Genomic DNA, 18,811 nt, shown 5'->3' with positions numbered 1-18,811 from the left:
GGTATTAAAATATACGTTTATTAGCTACTGACACGGGCTTCGTATATTAATTTTCGTCGGCTTACGATCCAATGAATGCAATGATAGCAAATACTGTTATATGCACATTAAAGAAGATTTATAATCTACGACACGGAAGTTTTTTTTAAAGTACTATTTATACGCAGAAAATTCTTGCAATCGTTGAGGATGGGAGATTAAATAAGTCATTAAAACATAAATTTTTAGTAAAGAAATTATTAAAAAATGAATTTTATCCTCTTTTATATCATAACTCCCATGTTATGATGTTACTGGACAATTAATTCTTTTTGAATTGGATCCCTATTGCACTCTATCCGTATGTGCACTTTTCAATATTTAATTGTAAAGTTACTCTTTATATACGGAAAAGAAGTAAAAGTTATACATAGAGTAATCGACCTTTTTGCAAAATAGTCCAACCGTTCCGTAAAAAACTCATGCAGAAGTCACTCTCCTTTATAAGACTATACTAGACGACGGTTCGGTCTTTTACGCGAATACATAGTACCCGGCCATTATTGAGTAAGAAAAACAACAACAAAACCCTCGTCTATTTGAACAATTGCTAAAACATTTCAAGAGCTTTGTTGACAGACACCTTATGATTGTTTATTGCACTTGCAAGATGTAATGTTGTTTGTTTTTTTTTCAGGGAAAATTCGCATATTTCCATCTTCGGTGTCAATGCTGGGCAGGGAAGCAATAAGAGTTACGGGACCTTGTCTGACCTCAGAAAGCAACGTCACTGCACGCATCAAAGAATTAAATCTAACGCTGACCTGTCATGTGATACCGGACTTATCAGCAGTTTGTGTGACACCAACATTATTTAAAACAGGAGATTTTACTTTTGATTTTTTCCCAAACGGTGAAGAAGGCTTGCACTACTCAACGACTATCAGTAGTGGTAAGAGTCATCTCCCTTTTCTGGAAAACTTAAACTTTTACATATACATGGGTACAGTTTAGTAATATAAGGGTATATTTTAGAAATATTTATGTATATTAAATAGTAATATATGGGTATATTGTAGTGCTATATTATGGTAATAGTTGGGTACATTTTAGTAATATTTGGGTATATTTTACTAATATTTGGGTATATTTTAGCGGTATATTTTAGTAATATTTGGGTATATTTTAGTGCTATATTTTCGTAATATTTGCGTAAATTTTTAGTAATATTTGGGTTTATTTCAGTGGGTTTATATGATAGTAATATTTGGGTATATTTTATTAATATTTTTGTCTATTTTTGTAATATTTAATTTTATTTTAGTAATATTTTGGTATTTTTAGTGGTTATATTTTAGTAATTTTTGGGTATATTTTATAGGGTATGTTTTAGTAATATGTGGGTATATATAAGTGGATATATTTTAGTAATATTTGGGTATATTTTAGCAGGTATCTTTTAGTAATATTTGGGTATATTTCAGTAACATTGGGTATATTCTAGTGATATTTGGGTATATTTTAGTGATATTTTGATTCATTTTTGTAACATTTGGTTTTATTTGAAAATATATTAAGTTATTATTATTACTGAATTATTATTATTACTTTAAGTTGTTAAAGTAACTATATCTAACAATTAGTGCATTAAATGAAATGATATCAGATTTATTTTCAATTTGTAGATAAAGTGTATTGTCTCAGTTTATATCAATCAAGTTGAAAAGTTCATCAGATCATTTATCAGTGACTTAGTATTGTATCTTAATTTACCACTGCATGGTTAAATTGCATATGTACCATTTTCTTTTTACACCTGTTTAATACATATATATTAAAGGGACTCCACTGTGGATTTTTAAAATGATTGAACTGGATTTTAGAGATTTTTATACCATTCATTTATCAACCAATGACTTTTAGATGCATGTTGGTTGCTTTAATAGGCATTTTCATATCTATGTTTGTGTGGGGTTTGAGGTCAAATTGGGTCAAGATCAAGGTTTAACAATAAACAAACAAAAAATAACCCCAAAACCAACTTTTCACAGCCTTTATTTTTGGCTAATTCCTTAGATATTGAGTATTTAGGTACCTGAATTAGATTTCTATCCTTTGAAAATGTTTATTGCATATAGGGTCAAGGTAAAGTTAATGGCCTCTCTAAATCAAGTATTTTTCCTAGTATCAAGTGACTTGTATAATAATAATTATAATTCAAAGTGTTCAAGTTTTTCCAATGTTCATTACAGCGAAGTTCATTATAGATAAGTTTTATTATTGACAAGTTCTTTTTGGACAAGTTTATTATAGACATTGTATCTTAGCATCATTTTATATTTAACATTTTCTTTTCTGTGTATTCTAGGTAACATTATGAACATACAGCCTAAAATTGTACGGCAAAAAGTCTCAAAATGGGACTTGGGTACCAAAGTTTCTGTACAGTGGGAGCATAATTCTGCCCCTAGTCATAAAGCAAAAACACTGGAAGTTCTAGCTTATACGGTAAGTTTTATAAAACAGAAACAAATAAACAACACAAAAAACAACAACAACTGAATTTGGTTGTGAATTAATTTATTGAGTATTTCACAATTGATAATATAAATTTCATAATTTTGGATGTATAGTAAGGCAAGTAAGTGTATATTGATGTTTGAATATTACCTGTGGTCACAGTTTCAAGTCCAGTCACCAATTTGTCATTTTTTTCACGTTCTATGGTTTGAACTTTCGGTAACTTGCACTTTCCAGTACCGTCCATGAACAGGCTGAATCAAACCGAGCCTGCAACATTTTCAATTTTGCCGTGTTGGGCTTTCTTTAGGGATTCTGTATTTATCTATTTTATGATCACATCCGTGTTATTTGTGCCATGTGGCGGCTGTAAAAAGTCTCCCCGTACATCTAATCAATGATGTTATATTTTCGATCCTTGAAGATCGTTCAGCACGACATTATTGTTGTGCTTGTGGTATTTTTAGTTTCAACTTTTCGGCATTTTCTAGTTGGGTGGTTCCAATATTCCTACTTGAATAATGTTGAATCACCCCTAGGATATGTTGCCTGCTTTTTAAATTTGTCTTTTGACGTCTTATCTGTGATACGCAGGCTTCATAACCTCTGATCCCCTTTCAAAATTCCATTTTATTTAGTTCCGCCCATTGTTTTCTCGTTTGGGGCACACGCTTTTTATTACTTGGGGACCATATGCCGCTTTTCATGGAATGGCACGGAAGTGTCACATTGAAGGTTCCATGATAACCGCCGTATGAACACATCTGCGGATGTTTCTAAAATCAAAATTTTACTATTTCATGTTTAAATGTTGAATTCTGCTTAAGCCGGTGCTAGGGGGCGTGGACGGTAACTTGCACTTTCCAGTACCGTCCATGAACAGGGTCAATCAAACCGAGCCTGCAACATTTTCAATTTTGCCGTGTTGGGCTTTCTTTAGGGATTCTGTATTTATCTATTTTTTGAAGTAACATTGTTTGTAGCTCTTCATTAAGGTAGTGCGACTCTAATAATTTCGCGCCATAATATATCCCCATGAATATCTTAAATGGACTAAGTTAAGACGAGATAATTCTTGTTTATTTTTCAATTCTGATAAAACTATTCACCATTTTATGGGGAAAATTCAAAATTTAAAGGTTTCCTATGACTGAATAGTGAATGATGCAGACGGACGATCTTGGTCTGCACTGGTCACATGGTTAGAACCAGCAAACTGTCGGGGTTAATACTTTAGTTGTAAAGGGGGCTGATCTGTAGAGGTGATGCAGTATAAACATCTTACATGTAATTTCCGTCTCGTAAAATTGTCAATCTGTAAATACTCTACTTCAGTCCACTTTTTGAAACCTCTTTTAAAAGGCTATCTTGTTTAAATATTATCACTTAATAAAATATTGACTTTTGATGAGTCATCTTTGATCTCGTACTGTTTTATTTTTTAAACTTTTCCGGGACTACTTTATGTGTCAATAAGAACTACTTTATTATGTCAGTTTGCTACTTATTGATTTACAACAGCCATATTGAATTTAAAGTATGTTTGTATGTAACTTCAAGTTTTTACTAAATTGTTTTTTATCGATAACTACTCAAGAGCCTCTTAATATCCACTTTGAAAAATTATCTAACATTTCTATTAATGGTTTATTGGACCTGACATTGGCTTATGGTACATTGTCATTCACAAATGAAAAAGCTTGATGTGCAAGTTTAAATTACTAAAATGTTCATGAAACATAGAATAATAAGAAGAAAACTGAAAATAACCTATAAAATCCAACTTATTTTTTTCTGGTTGCACATAATTATATAGAACAAATCTTAAACAACTTGTAATTTCCTTTAAACTTCTATTCATTTAAAAAGTGCAGGAAATTCTTAATACAGCAGAATTTTCTTCCTTGTTTAATTTTTTTTAAAAAATTGTAAATTTAAAGCAGCAGCCTATATGAATTATATAAACATCATGATTATCCAATGAAAATCAGTGTTACAAACATAGTTACATTATTTCTAACAAACTGTGTACCGGAAATATTAACCTGCATGAGTTTATATCCTTTTTACAGAAATTTTCCATTTATTTTGAAATAAAAAATATATATATATTATATTTTTTTTATTTCAGTTGATGGAGAACAAGCCATTGTTTGTTACTTTACAAAATTATAGTGAAATTCTTACACAGACATTTAGTTTTAAATTAGTGTCTGATGAACAATTACAAACACTGACAGAAAAGTTTAATATATCCTCGGGAATCAGTACTCTAGTCATGAGGCTCTGTTGGATGGATGCAAATCATCCTAACATGTAAGTCATCTCTATATGATTTGTAAAAGTTTTAGACTCTACCATTTGATTAACTCTTCCTCTCTTCTGAGAATTGTTAGAATTTTATACTCTGTCCTTTTGAAATGTTTTAAATATATTGACTATTCATATCTCTGAAAAGTACATGTAGATCCCTTAAACACTTTACTTGCAGTGAGATATTTAGTTATAAACCTTTTCTATAAGTTTATGGTTAGAAAAAAGTTATTTGATTAGTTTAAATGTTAAAAACATTATTGAAAATATTATAACAAATGCTTCCATATGTGATTTTTTTATATGAATAGATTGTTTATTCAATTTTTTTTTTCAGATTGCCAGTTTGTATTTGGTCAGATGTGTTTCCGGTTCGGTGGAAGAGTTCAGATTCGAAACATTCTGAAGAATGGTGTACAAAGTGGTTGAATGATAATGAACAATCTAGAATTGTAGAAAGCCCGCCTAGTTGCCCGTGCATCGCATCAAAGGCGGAAATAGACTCTGGACATTTTCAGAGGGACCCATTCTGTGATATAAACAAATCTAGTGCAAAAATAAATACAAACTGTGAATATAACCCTAATGCTCATAAGTGCTATACAAGTAATTTGAAACGGTAAGATTTCTTTTTTTTAAGTACAAAATTTAGACCCCGCGACTTATAGAGGAGTCAGTCTTATAGACAAGTAAACCCCTAAATGTAAATGTAGTTACCCTCCTATGTCATTACAATTACATAAGTTACTTTCCTTGTCATTACATAAGTTGTGTCCCCTGACATTACATAAGTTGTTTCCCCTGACATTACATAAGTTGTATCCCCTGACATTACATAAGTTGTATCCCCTGACATTACATAAGTTGTGTCCCCTGACATTACATAAGATGTGTCCCCTGACATTACATAAGTTGTGTCCCCTGACATTACATAAGTTGTATCCCCTGACATTACATAAGTTGTATCCCCTGTCATTACATAAGTTGTGTCCCCTGACATTACATAAGTTGTTTCCCCTGACATTACATAAGTTGTATCCCCTGACATTACATAAGTTGTATCCCCTGACATTACATAAGTTGTGTCCCCTGACATTACATAAGATGTGTCCCCTGACATTACATAAGTTGTGTCCCCTGACATTACATATGTTGTATCCCCTGACATTACATAAGTTGTATCCCCTGTCATTACATAAGTTGTGTCCCCTGACATTACATAAGTCAATTTGTAACTGTCCATCATCAATTTTAGATATATCAAGATAAAAATATCACATCTGGTAAGCCAGCAGTAAAGAGCCGGGTCAAAGTGTATAAATGTGACACAGGCTAGTCAATGTTGGTTCCAGCACTGTAAAAGTTATAAAAAGAGAACTAGATCTATTGAAATATATGTTGTAAATATGAAGTCACCTTTCTTTTTTTTCTTATGATTATAAACATTTTATAACATTTTATTATTCAGTGATGGAAGTGGAAAGACATGTTGTTATAACGATAAGGGCAAACTGTTGGATGTGCGCGAGAATCCGGGGGCTGGCATTAACCAGCGGTACCACTATAGAGCTCAGGGCGACACCATAGTGCCTTTCTTTTCTTACTTCCAGTCAGATCTGCTACCCAGATTGCATTGCTGTCTGTATTCTAATACAAACTGTCGACGGTTTGTTGATTATAGGCCTGCAACATCGTGCCAAGGTTATACACCATCTAGTCCAGGTTTGTGTGTTTTTATAATAAAAAGTTAAGAATTTGGCTCTTGTTCACTGACAGTATATCATTAAAGAATAGCTAGAGTCGTCTTATAGAAAAGATATTGACTTATTGTCAATATTTCTGTCAATCAATAATCAATACACAAAAAAAATCAATAATTTGACAGATTAATTAATTGTTTAGAAATTATTAAAATTAAAAAAAAATCACTGAAAAAAACATATGCAGAAGCAGGTGCCCAGGTTTGAATATCAATGCCATGTTTTACAAAATGGACATACTCCATAGCAGTGATGACAAAAAAATGGTAAAAAAATATCATGCAATGAGCATTTATAAACAAGACACATTATAACTGTATGAACAAAACATTTACTTTAGTCTTTACTGACATCATTTAAACAGTTATGAAAGTGAATGACAGACAAGTAATTATAAGTAATAATTGATAAATCAGTGTATCATTGATATTTGTCATCTGATATCGATATATTGTTGATACGCTTTGCACTGAGACAGTGACAGCTTTTAGAGTAACCAATGTCTTTATTATTGCAAAATCATTATTATTCGTGGTGCACTAATTTTCGTGGATAGGTTAATCCACGAATTTAAGATCTAATAAAAATTCATTTCGTCTGCTGTAAGATTATTTTGCATAGCATTTTTTACATTTTACCCGAGGGAAAAATAAACAGTCCACGAATTTAAGTACCCACGAAAATGTTCTTTGTTACAAAACCATGAAATTTCATGTCCACGAAATTAAATGAATGCACAGTATATTCAAATTTCTGTTTAAATCAGAATTTATTTCAAGGGGTTTATTAACCCGAAGGAAAAAACTGGTTATTAGATTGAGGTATGTCGGCGGGGCGGGCGGATGGGCGGGCGGGCGGACGGGCGGGGGCGGGCGGGCGTAAACAATTTCTTCTGTGCGCAACTCCTCCTACATTTCTCAACGGATTTTGACCAAACTTTCACAGAAGCTTTGTCATCAAGTGCCCTGGCGCATATTGTCGGGGTTTTTGCGATTAGATAATATTTGACCTAATTATGGCCCTTTGTTTTTTTTCCTTATATAAAATATATAGTGAACAATTTCTTCTGTGCGCAACTCCTCCTACATTTCTCAACGGATTTTGACCAAACTTTTACAGAAGCTTTGTCATCAAGTGCCCTGTCACATATTGCCAGGGTTTTGCAATTGGTATATATTTGACCTAATTATGGCCCTTTGTTTTTTTTCCTTATATAGAATATATAGTGAACAATTTCTTCTGTGCGCAACTCCTCCTACATTTCTCAACGGATTTTGACCAAACTTTCTTAGAAGCTTTGTTATCAAGTGCCTGGCACATATTGTCGGGGTTTTGTTATTGGATAATATTTGACCGAATTATGGCCCTTTGTATATTTTTTCCTTATACAGAATATATAGAGAACAATTTCTTCTGTGCTCAACTCCTCCTACATTTCTCAACGGATTTTGACCAAACTTTCTTAGAAGCTTTGTTATCAAGTGCCTGGCACATATTGTCAGGGTTTTGTGATTGGATAATATTTGACCGAATTATGGCCCTTTGTATATTTTTTCCTTATACAGAATATATAAATACAATTTCTACAGTGCGCAACTTCTCCTACATTTCTCAATGGATTTTTACCAAACTTTCACAGAAACTTTGTCATCAAGTGCCCTGGCGCTCACTAAATTCCCATGTTTCTTCCAAGACATCATTCAAGTATTTTTTTAAAATTGTGAACATACTTTTCTTGATATCGCACAAAACACCACACGCCAATATTGTTGACAAAAGAAAATGACAAGAGACGCAAAAATGCAAAAATTAAGCAAAAATAAAGTACTGTTTACCTTTCTAAAATATTTGGGAAAAAAGGCGAATAGACAACATAAAATTTCTCAATCATTTTTGTTTGAGGAATATTAAAAGAGCCATAATTCCTCCTAAAAGTTCAATTAAAAACAAATGCCCCTTCATGACAAAGCTTCTGTGAAATATTTTGCTGAAAACCTGGTTGCATCGCATTGCGATGTTCCTTGTTTTTACACTAATTTGGCAAGTTAAATATTTTTAGGGATACATACTGATGAATGCAATTTGAGAAACCCTTGCACAAAATTTTTTATTAGGGTAGGGAAAGTTGCGGAAGGCGATTCACTAAACGGGAAAATTAATTTTTAAAAAGCTAACGGAGAAATTGAAACTTTAATCCTTTATGTACAAATGACATTGTTTGGTTTCAAGAATAGCTTTGTTTATATGAGTGAGATCTTGTCACTAATGTGTTACACATGACTGTTTTATTTCAAAACAACATGCTTTTAAGACAGAATGTCATTCCTCTACGAAAATGTTGAATATATTAAATATACAAAAAAACCTACCTACTGTTAAAACCAGCCGAATTTTTTTTTAAAAAAGGCTTGAAATTCTACATTAAGACTCTGTTTGACATTTATGATATGTTAATTTGAATGTTTTGTTGTTATGTTAGATTGAGATCTGTAAGTTAACCTTGTCAAAAAAATATTCCTCAGTAAAAACACACACACAAAAAAAACCCACTTTAAGATCCATCTGATTGAAAATTTGAGAGTCATAAAAATGTTCTATAAAATCCTTCATTTATTTACACTGTATGCATTGCACTTGTACTGGAATAACTCGTGCTTTTAAAGTTTTATAAAACTTTTTTACCAGTATAAATCACAAACAATCAGATATCATTGAGAAAATTTTAGGTCAGTTTTTTGCCAGTTTTTATTCATTTCTTCAAATAGCAAATGAGAGTGTCACAAATTTGGTTGTTTACAAAACAAGGAGGCTTGATTTTTGCTTGAAAACAAAATATATGAAAATGATTTTTACTGATTTTTAACTTTCAGGAGGTGATGAATTGCTTCCCTTTGATATATAGCCGTAATATTGTCAATATGATATGGGACAAAAACATATTACTGAAGTTGTATTTAGTTTTTACAAATGTAAATATTCATATTGGACCACGCCTATAATTATGGATTATTTGTACTTTAATGACAACAGTAAAATATAAACTTGTTGTTTTTGCTCTGTATGTAAGGGATGCCAGATTTTAATGTATGATTTAAATACAAATTTGTAACAGGTAATTGCAGTGTGAATAAAAATCAAATGAGTTGTACCATATTTTTCAAACATGTAAAAGCCCTCAGGTATTTTACAGCTGAAATGTGTTATTATATGTTTATTTGTATATTTTACATACATCATACATGTAAACTCTCCCACTTTTAGTGGGAGACTCCCACTTTCTGCAGCCATATTTTCAAAGATTTTTCCTAAAGTAAGGGGTATTTTCACAATTTAAAGACATCTCCCACTTTTTGATGTCAAAACTTTCTTCTTTTTTTATTGCAAATTTTAAAATCTCCCTCTTTTTGAAGAAAAATCTCCCACTTGATCATCGAAAAAAGTTCACATGTATGATTTTACAGCTGAAATGTGATATTATATGTTTATTTGTATATTTAACAGCTTATATATGAAATTAAATGTTTGTTTGTATATTTTACAGCTGATAAATGATATTATATGTTTATTTGTATAATTTACAACTGATATGTGATATTGTATGTTTGTTTGTATATTTTTTATTGTACAGCTGATATATGTATATGATATTATATGTTTATTTGTATATTTTACAGCTGATATATGATATTATATGTTTGTTTGTATATTTTATATCTGATATTTGTTTATTTGTATATTTTACAGCTGATATATGATATTATATGTTTGTTTGTATATTTTATATCTATTTATTGTACAGCTGATATATGATATTGTATGTTTGTTTGAATATTTTACAGCATGTTGGTTTGTATATTTTACAGCTAATATACGATATATATATATATATGATATGTTTGTATATTTTACAGCATGTTGGTTTGTATATAATTTACAGCTAATATACAATATATATATATATATGATATGTTTGTATATTTTACAGCATGTTGGTTTGTATATTTTACAGCTAATATACGATATATTATATGATATGTTTGTATATTTTACAACTAATATACGATATATATATATATATATGATATGTTTGTATATTTTACAGCTAATATACGATACATGTATATATATATGATATGTTTGTATATTTTACAGCTAATATACGATATACAATATATATGATATGTTTGTATATTTTACAGCTAATATACAATATATATGATATGTTTGTATATTTTACAGCTAATATACGATATACAATATATATGATATGTTTGTATATTTTACAGCTAATATACGATATACAATATATATGATATGTTTGTATATTTTACAGCTAATATACGATATACATATATATGATATGTTTGTATATTTTACAGCTAATATATGATATACATATATATATGATATGTTTGTATATTTTACAGCTAATACACGATATACAATATATATGATATGTTTGTATATTTTACAGCTAATACACGATATACAATATATATGATATGTTTGTATTATTTTACAGCTAATACACGATATACAATATATATGATATGTTTGTATTATTTTACAGCTAATACACGATATACAATATATATGATATGTTTGTATATTTTACAGCTAATATATGATATATATATATATGATATGTTTGTATATTTTACAGCCCAGGCCGCGGGCGATCCTCATCTTGTGACCCTGGATGGCAAGGATTATTCTTTCAACGGGGTTGGTGATTATTATCTAGTCACTGATGTTAACTCAACTATTGTGATACAGGTCAGGGCGGAGCCAGCAAAAGACAAAAATGGTAAGGCGGACATCTTGAAACAAAATTCATAATTTTGATATTTTATAATTTTTATTTAATATGCACTTTTGTAAAATAAAAACAATGTGATTTTGTGACTAATTCAGCAATGCTTTTGTTAAAATTACTATCAGCTTTTTATAAAGATAATTATCTTTTTTACATTTGAATTTTTTCTTTAACACAGACCAACATTTTAAGTGCTGGGTGTTTGAATGCATTTACTATTAAACAAAGGGGAATAACTGGAGTTATAATATTGGCATGTATGTAGTGTTTACTCCCCTTTATTTAAAAAACTACCCATACTCAGTAGCTGATATAAATTTTGCCTGAAAGTTGATTATGAAACATAAATATATCTATTTTAAGGTGATCTACAAAACGCTACAGTATTCAGCAATATTGCCGTGGCCATGCCACAAGTCAGTGATGTCATAGAAGTGAGAAAATCCGAGGAAGGTGCCGAGGTCCTTGTAAATAAAGTACCCATAACTCCAACCCAATCTACTACCTCACAGTTTAAAGGTATATCTCCTGCGATATCTGTATTTTTCGACATATCTAAAAAAAATTCTTTGTCTGCATTAATTTTATATCTGATGTTGAACTTAAATAATTATAATTTTCTTTTGTGACAGAAAAGATTTTACGTACACATTGCATTAATTTTGTTTGTTGAACTGAGTGTTGAACGTTGAAGTTTAAAATACACATGGCAGCTCATTTAAATATTTAAATGCATTGTTTATAGAGAGGCATCCATAATTGGATAGTATATCTTCTTCCGTTCTGTTTTTATAACAATTGATGATAATAATACATGTACATTATTTGTATATCTATATTACGGGCACCTGACTAGAACCATCAATGTTCTGTAAGTTGGATAGCTTTCTCATATGAATGAGTCTGAAGACACTTGCATGGCTCTAAACATACAGTGGTGCCAGGCAAGTGGTTTGAAGTCAACGGCCTTAACCATGTTCTCGGTGATAGATGCTACATTTTCTTATTAAATAAAGTGACAGTTATTTTGTAAATTATGAGATAAAATTGCACAGAATGGGAAAAGGAATGTATGCTTAATTACCTACATACTTGTAGACTAGTACATTGTACATACCAGTTTATTGTTGCGTATTTACCGATCTGATTTAATTGTTTTTCAGATATTTCACTATTACATAACGACGATGGCAGTTACCTAATTGTGCTGGAACCAATCAGTGTTTCTGTTACAGTCGAGGTCACGCCAGATCTTCTTAACATCATTGTCCTCATTGGCGAGGATTCATTAAAAGGTACGCTAGTTTATAATCTCTAAAATAAAGATTCTAAAATGAAGATTCATTTAAAGGTGCGCTAGTTTTAAATCTCTAAAATGAAGATTCAGTAAGAGGTACGCTAGTTTCTAATCTCTAAAATGAAGATTCTAAAATGAAGATTCATTTAAAGGTGCGCTAGTTTTTAATCTCTAGAATGAAGATTCAGCAAAAGGTACGCTAATTTACAATCTCAAAAATGAAGATTTACCCGACTTACCTTCTCTTTTTAGATAGGGATTTTCGTTACATATCAGCACTGTTATTATTCATCACCTTAGTGCAGTAATGGGTTAACTCCTTATATGATATAATAGGGAGTTAACACTTTACTGCATTGAGGTGAAGATATAATATCTTTCTAGTTTCATTTGTGGAGAATGACCTTAGATGCATTTTTATACATTATTGCATGCTTGAGTTGGCAGCCGAGTAGAAACAGAAACTTTTTCTAAGTTATCTAAACAGCTTCCTTATATGAAAGAATGCCTAGCCTTCTGGTTTGCCATTCCAAGCTCACTTTAAAGGAACTCCACTGCGGTCTTAAAGATAAAATTTGAATTTCTTTTAAGATCCACTGCAGCACTTATAACAGAAAGAAATGCAAGAGAGAGATACAATGTACATTTAAAAAAAAATTCTTGAGAATAGGCATGCTGCTTTAATCTGTGGATAAATATTCAAATATAAATTCTGATCCAAATCCCCATCTCTTTGTGTACATGATACCAGGCTTCTAAATTTGGGCCACAATCTTCTGTTCAATATCAATAGAGTCACTTTCTTTTCCTTTATTTCAGGGAACTTGCTCGGATTGTTGGGAAACTATAATGGCGACCCTAACGATGACTTTGTTTCTAGAAATGGGACAGTATTAGCGTCAACCTCCTCCATGAAAACCATTCACTTTGATTTTGGACTAACTTGTAAGTATTTGAGTAGTTATACTGATTATAGGATATAACAGAGAATGTATAGTCGGAGATAGACCAGAGTCGTCACGTATGGCTTTATCTGCTGAAACATTTTGAATACTTAGGTAGCCTTGCTTTGAAACTGGAATAGTCCATGGATTTTGTTATCAAAGTACAAAAATTGAGCTCCCAACCATGTAGAGCCGGGCTAGACTCACAGTCACAGTATAGATATGCAATATAAATTGCTACAGTTTGCTTGGTAAATCGAGGGTTGACAGCAAAACTGTATTAACTCTAATGAAATAAAGAAGGACTTACAACTGTTTAGCAGTAAGCCCTCAAAAAAAATAAAAATGCACATTGAACAAAAGACTGTTGCCCTGCACAGAGATATACATGAATATGTAAGCACCCACAGACAAACCAATGGTAATTATATGTACATTTCACAGAGGATTCAATTTTGTAAGATAAGATAGGAACTGCCTAATGCATAAGATAGTTCCAAAAATGTCCATACTCTGTAAATCCATTTTATTGTAAAAGTAAATGGTAAGTCACATGTTTTCATTTTATGCTACAGGGGAAGTAACTCGGGCAGAGTCTATTTTAACATCACCAACTGAGAAACAGTGGGATGAAACCTCTTTCCAAACTATCTTTCCTGATGAACTTAAAGACCAGGATTACAGAAATGGTACATATGATATTTGCGGAACAAATAAACAATGTGCCTTTGATTTACTCGTCACAAATAAAGAATCAGTGGCAAAAAGTACGGCATCATTCACAAATAAATTTGAAGCCATGAGACAAACGCTGGATGAGATAGGTAAGCCTATAAAAAATACCTTTTAATTTTTAATTTTAATACCTTTTGTATCATACAGAACAACCTTTGAAGAGTGATACACACTGTAAACCAATTGAGCTGTGTCACGACAAAACCAACATAGTGCGTTTGCGACCAGCATGGATCCAGACCAGCCTGCGCATCCGCGCAGTCTGATCATGATCCATGCTGTTCGCTTACCAACTCTATTACAAGTAGAGAAACTGATAGCGAACAGCATGGATCCTGATCAGACTGCGCGGATGGTCGCGCTGGTCGCAAACCCATTATGTTGGTTTTGTCATGACGCGGCTCAATTATCTCTTTACAGTTATATACCCACCTGCCCCTCACCGCTGTGGGTTCGAATCCCGACAGGGACTTTAGATTCTTTCATGTTAGAAAGCTATCAAGCTAGCTTACGGAACGTTAGTGTTTCTACTCAGGTGCCCATTCGAGCCTGAAATAATGCTTGGAAAGGCACCTGAGGAGTAAAACTTGTATATAATAAATTTAAAAAAAAGAGGAATGAACCTTATATATATATATTCTCCTGTTTTAGATCCAAGTGTCTAACTGTTTTTTTGCTTGAATTGTTGCTGGCGAGACTGCCATTGCATATACATGTGTAACTGAATTCAATGAAATGAATTTTAAAGTGTTTTATTTTACCATTTTGCTAGTTGTACGCTGTCCGTACCTTGAGATACCTACAAACGGAAACAAGACACAAACTGATGACTCGGAGGGAGCTATAGCTACGTTTACATGCGACCCTGGTTATACGATGACTGGAACAGCGACGCGTGTTTGTCAGAAAAACAACACATGGACAGGTTCTGACGTAATGTGTGCCAAAAGTAAGTTTCATTTTGTATCTTAAATGGTATATATTTTATTCTTGTATATACATTAAAGGGACTCCACTGAGGTTTTTTGATATGACGGGACTAAAAATAATTTTTAGAGACTTATGTAGGTCTATACCAACAACTTATGTGCAAAATTTCAGATCATTAGCTCGCTCCGTTTTTCCAGAATAATTATTCTAAATGTGAAAAATGACCCAAAATTGAAATGCATTGCAATGTTTTTCACTCAATCGCACAAACATACAATTTTCAGTGTATTTCTGAGTAAATTTCTTATATAGTTAGTTAAAGTTAATTTGAAATATTTATGGTGCAAAAACCTGCAAATTTTGCACCAGAAATATTTGAAAATATGTAAGCCAAAAAATTACACTTTGAATGCCTTTTTTCTTTTGAGACTTTTTTAGGTTGTATATAAATCCCTTTAACAGCTTTAAAAAGAAAATAAAAAATCATTACATTTTTGTGATATTTTGTTTCCAGAAATCACAGATTACGGTGATGAATATTCAAATAGCATCATAATAATTGCTACAGTGTCGGCGTCAGGTGGCGTAGTGTTGATACTTATCGTCAGTGTTGCTGTGTATTGTATGAGAAGGCGGAGGAAGTCAGTCGTTAAAAGGTACGAATATTATAATAAACGTAATGAGCGGTGTCAAGACAAAACCAACATAGTGCGTTTGCGACCAGCATGGATCCAGACCAGCCTGCGCATAAAATAAAAATAATAATATTTTTTTAAAAAGGGGGTTAAAAACGTAACATTCTGGTGTTTAAGCCCATGACTCTCAGTTTTAATGCAGTTGACAGTAATTCTAGCTATTGGATGTAAACAATAATTGCATTAATTTTGTATAAGAATAAAATGACTGTACATGTATATGAATAAAATGAAACTTTTCTCTTTATTTGCAGCCTCTCTGACACAATTGAAATGTCAGAGTTCAGTAACATTCCAGTGTTTCAAAATCCTGCATTTATGAAAAAGTAAGTAAAAATTATTTATTCTTAATTGCAATCAACCAAAAGCAAAATATACAGTTTTATACACTTCTAGGCTTAACAGTGTTATACTTGAAGAAAAATAAAGAAATAAATTATGTGTAAAAAATGGAAGATAAATATACAACTACATTAAGTTTTGTTTAGTTACCTGAATTCACAATACATATTTTAGTGTTCATCCATGCTGTTCTACAGAAATTAGAAATTTCGACAGGAGCAATAGCAACAGGAGAATGTTTCTAATTTCTGTAGAACAGCTACGGATGAATACTAACATACTTAGTGTCAATCTTTATTTGGCCTCATTAATTTTTACTTTATTACGTCACTATGCGGTTCTATGAAGCACTTTGAAAAATAAAAGATGACTATGAATGGAATTTGATATAGTATCAATATTTTTTTCTTCTATGAAAATTAACACGCTGAATTTATGAGAAATACAGCGTTTTCATTGGATGACACATAAAGCTGGACACTAAAGTATTACATTGTCATAATTTATCTAATTTTGATATTTTATGTTTTAGATTACAAGAGACCGTTGCAGAAGGACCATTTAGGATACCCCGACCGAAATATGCCGACCCGAGCATATTCGTAGATTATTTCTGAAACAGATCAATCGTACGGAGAAAAGGAAAATTACTTTCATTTGTAAGTGCTACTAATAGGGGCAAATTGAAACTTCACAAGTTTACTTTAGATGGCATGACTTGAAGTATGTGAATCAAACATTGCTCTGGACAGAGGTGTGCTAATTTTTTAGATTTTTCAGACGATGGAATATATAATCAAGGAAATTATTAATAAATAACGTCTGTAAAAGTTGTTGGAAAAATGCAAAGAGGAGTTTTAATATATAAAACTAGATTATAGACTTAAAATCGGCCTCTGAACTGAAGGTGTATATGTTGAGTGATTGAACATGATGAGATTATGGTGATATGAAAACATTTTGGTGCTTTTAAAGTCTCATTAGGGTGATTAAATGATGTTTTATGGTGATTTAAAAGTGCCATTTGAAAAAAAAGAATGCATTTGGGTGATTTGATTTTCAGATTTCAACAATAGAAAAAATGAATTGCATCCATTGGTAAAATAGTAAATTTTAAAGGGATTTATATGAAGATGTGAAACAAATATAGACGCTGAAGTTATCTCGAAGTGCTGTTATTTGTTTATTTGAGAGGTAACTTGACCTGAAATTATTGAAGTGCGAATAACCATTAATATATATCAGTGGAAGATTACAATTTCAACTTATTCATGTGCTTTTGGATGAATGAAAATCTCATTTATAAAAATGGCACGATGATAGATTCACGTTTCTTGACAAGTTGGATGGATTATGCTACGCAATTTTGAAACCAGTTTGAAAATGTACCAAACAAAGTTAACTGTGGTGAAAATGATTGAAAAGAAAACATACAAAGAAACAAACGCAAAATTGCCAAATATAAGTGTCCTAGTCAATGGAACCAGCATTTCGTATTCATTTCAATATTTTTCCCTTACAATTTATATGCAATATATATAATGTATATGAGCTAATTCTGGTGATTTGGGTCCTTGTTGAGTTGGAAGTAAGGTCAGTGTTTTGATTTTTGGTTTGAGTGACATCATCATTAATACTGTCTATGAACATTCCTTCGGAGGTTTTCATAAATCTGAGACACAATTTAAAGGGAAAAGTTCCCGCGTTATTGTTTTTTTCAAATCGTCTGCAAACGCCACAATTTAGACCTGTTGATGTTTGAGAAAGGGTACTTTTTTTGTACATAGAAAACAATTTATAGATAAGATTTGGTTTAAAATATTTATTGCATGTCAATTGTGAAACAAGTTCTTGCAACTTTTATAAATCACTTTCAAGTCCGCTTCCTGGAACCACACAGTACTTGTGTCATAATTATAAAGAAACATCATTGTGACCCAATTAGAAATTAAAAACAAATAGACCTCAGCTGATATGGTCCCAAATTGCTAGATGTGGTTCATGCTGTATTTTTTTTGCATATGCATGTGAATGGGATGTGTAGCGTTCCATACTTTATGTTTATTTAAAGATATTCCTTCTATAAGCATTTTTATTGACGTCTTTATTTTTGTCGTTTAACTGACTGAAAGCTCATTAAAGATTGTTAATGACCATTCTGTAAGTATTTATCTGTGCAGACTGACCAGGCTCTACACTAATTGGTCGATTTACTTTAAAATTTTCATCTTGATATCCCCAAAAATTGATAATGGACAGTCCCAAAGATGAAAGTTGGACAAGTCCATTAAAGAAATTCAGCAAGTTGAAGGTCAGTCTTATATGTTACTACAATGCAGGAATAAAATCAAAAATTTGGATCTTTTGATCATTGTAATCATTATAAGGGAACACAAATTCATGAACCTTTGTCAATTTTTCACAGATTCAGTATTGTTAAACAACAGTATAAAGTATATGACCTGGTCCGGCTGCTTTAA

General features: G+C 31.7%; 1 protein-coding gene across 1 annotated transcript in view; it reads left to right on the top strand.

Moving 5' to 3' along the window:
- Nucleotides 1-17,745, top strand: part of LOC132733773 (sushi domain-containing protein 2-like) — a 59,597-nt gene extending 41,852 nt beyond the window's left edge. Inside the window, exons 5-18 of the mRNA XM_060720455.1 lie at nt 677-931; nt 2,348-2,487; nt 4,631-4,815; nt 5,150-5,431; nt 6,281-6,534; nt 11,236-11,379; nt 11,752-11,907; nt 12,552-12,683; nt 13,505-13,630; nt 14,205-14,453; nt 15,137-15,313; nt 15,809-15,950; nt 16,244-16,315; nt 16,864-17,745. Of these exons, the coding sequence (XP_060576438.1) occupies nt 677-931; nt 2,348-2,487; nt 4,631-4,815; nt 5,150-5,431; nt 6,281-6,534; nt 11,236-11,379; nt 11,752-11,907; nt 12,552-12,683; nt 13,505-13,630; nt 14,205-14,453; nt 15,137-15,313; nt 15,809-15,950; nt 16,244-16,315; nt 16,864-16,948 (2,399 nt within the window). The 3' untranslated portion in view covers nt 16,949-17,745. The remainder of the gene's footprint in view (nt 1-676; nt 932-2,347; nt 2,488-4,630; nt 4,816-5,149; nt 5,432-6,280; nt 6,535-11,235; nt 11,380-11,751; nt 11,908-12,551; nt 12,684-13,504; nt 13,631-14,204; nt 14,454-15,136; nt 15,314-15,808; nt 15,951-16,243; nt 16,316-16,863) is intronic.
- The last annotated feature ends 1,066 nt before the right edge of the window (nt 17,746-18,811 follow it).

The sequence above is a fragment of the Ruditapes philippinarum genome, unplaced genomic scaffold (genome assembly GCF_026571515.1).
Source record: "Ruditapes philippinarum isolate M1 unplaced genomic scaffold, ASM2657151v2 ctg487_1_1_1_1, whole genome shotgun sequence".
Taxonomy (NCBI): Eukaryota; Metazoa; Mollusca; class Bivalvia; order Venerida; family Veneridae; genus Ruditapes; species Ruditapes philippinarum.
The sequence above is the reverse complement of the archived record's forward strand: the minus strand, read 5'-3'. Positions and strand labels throughout refer to the sequence as shown.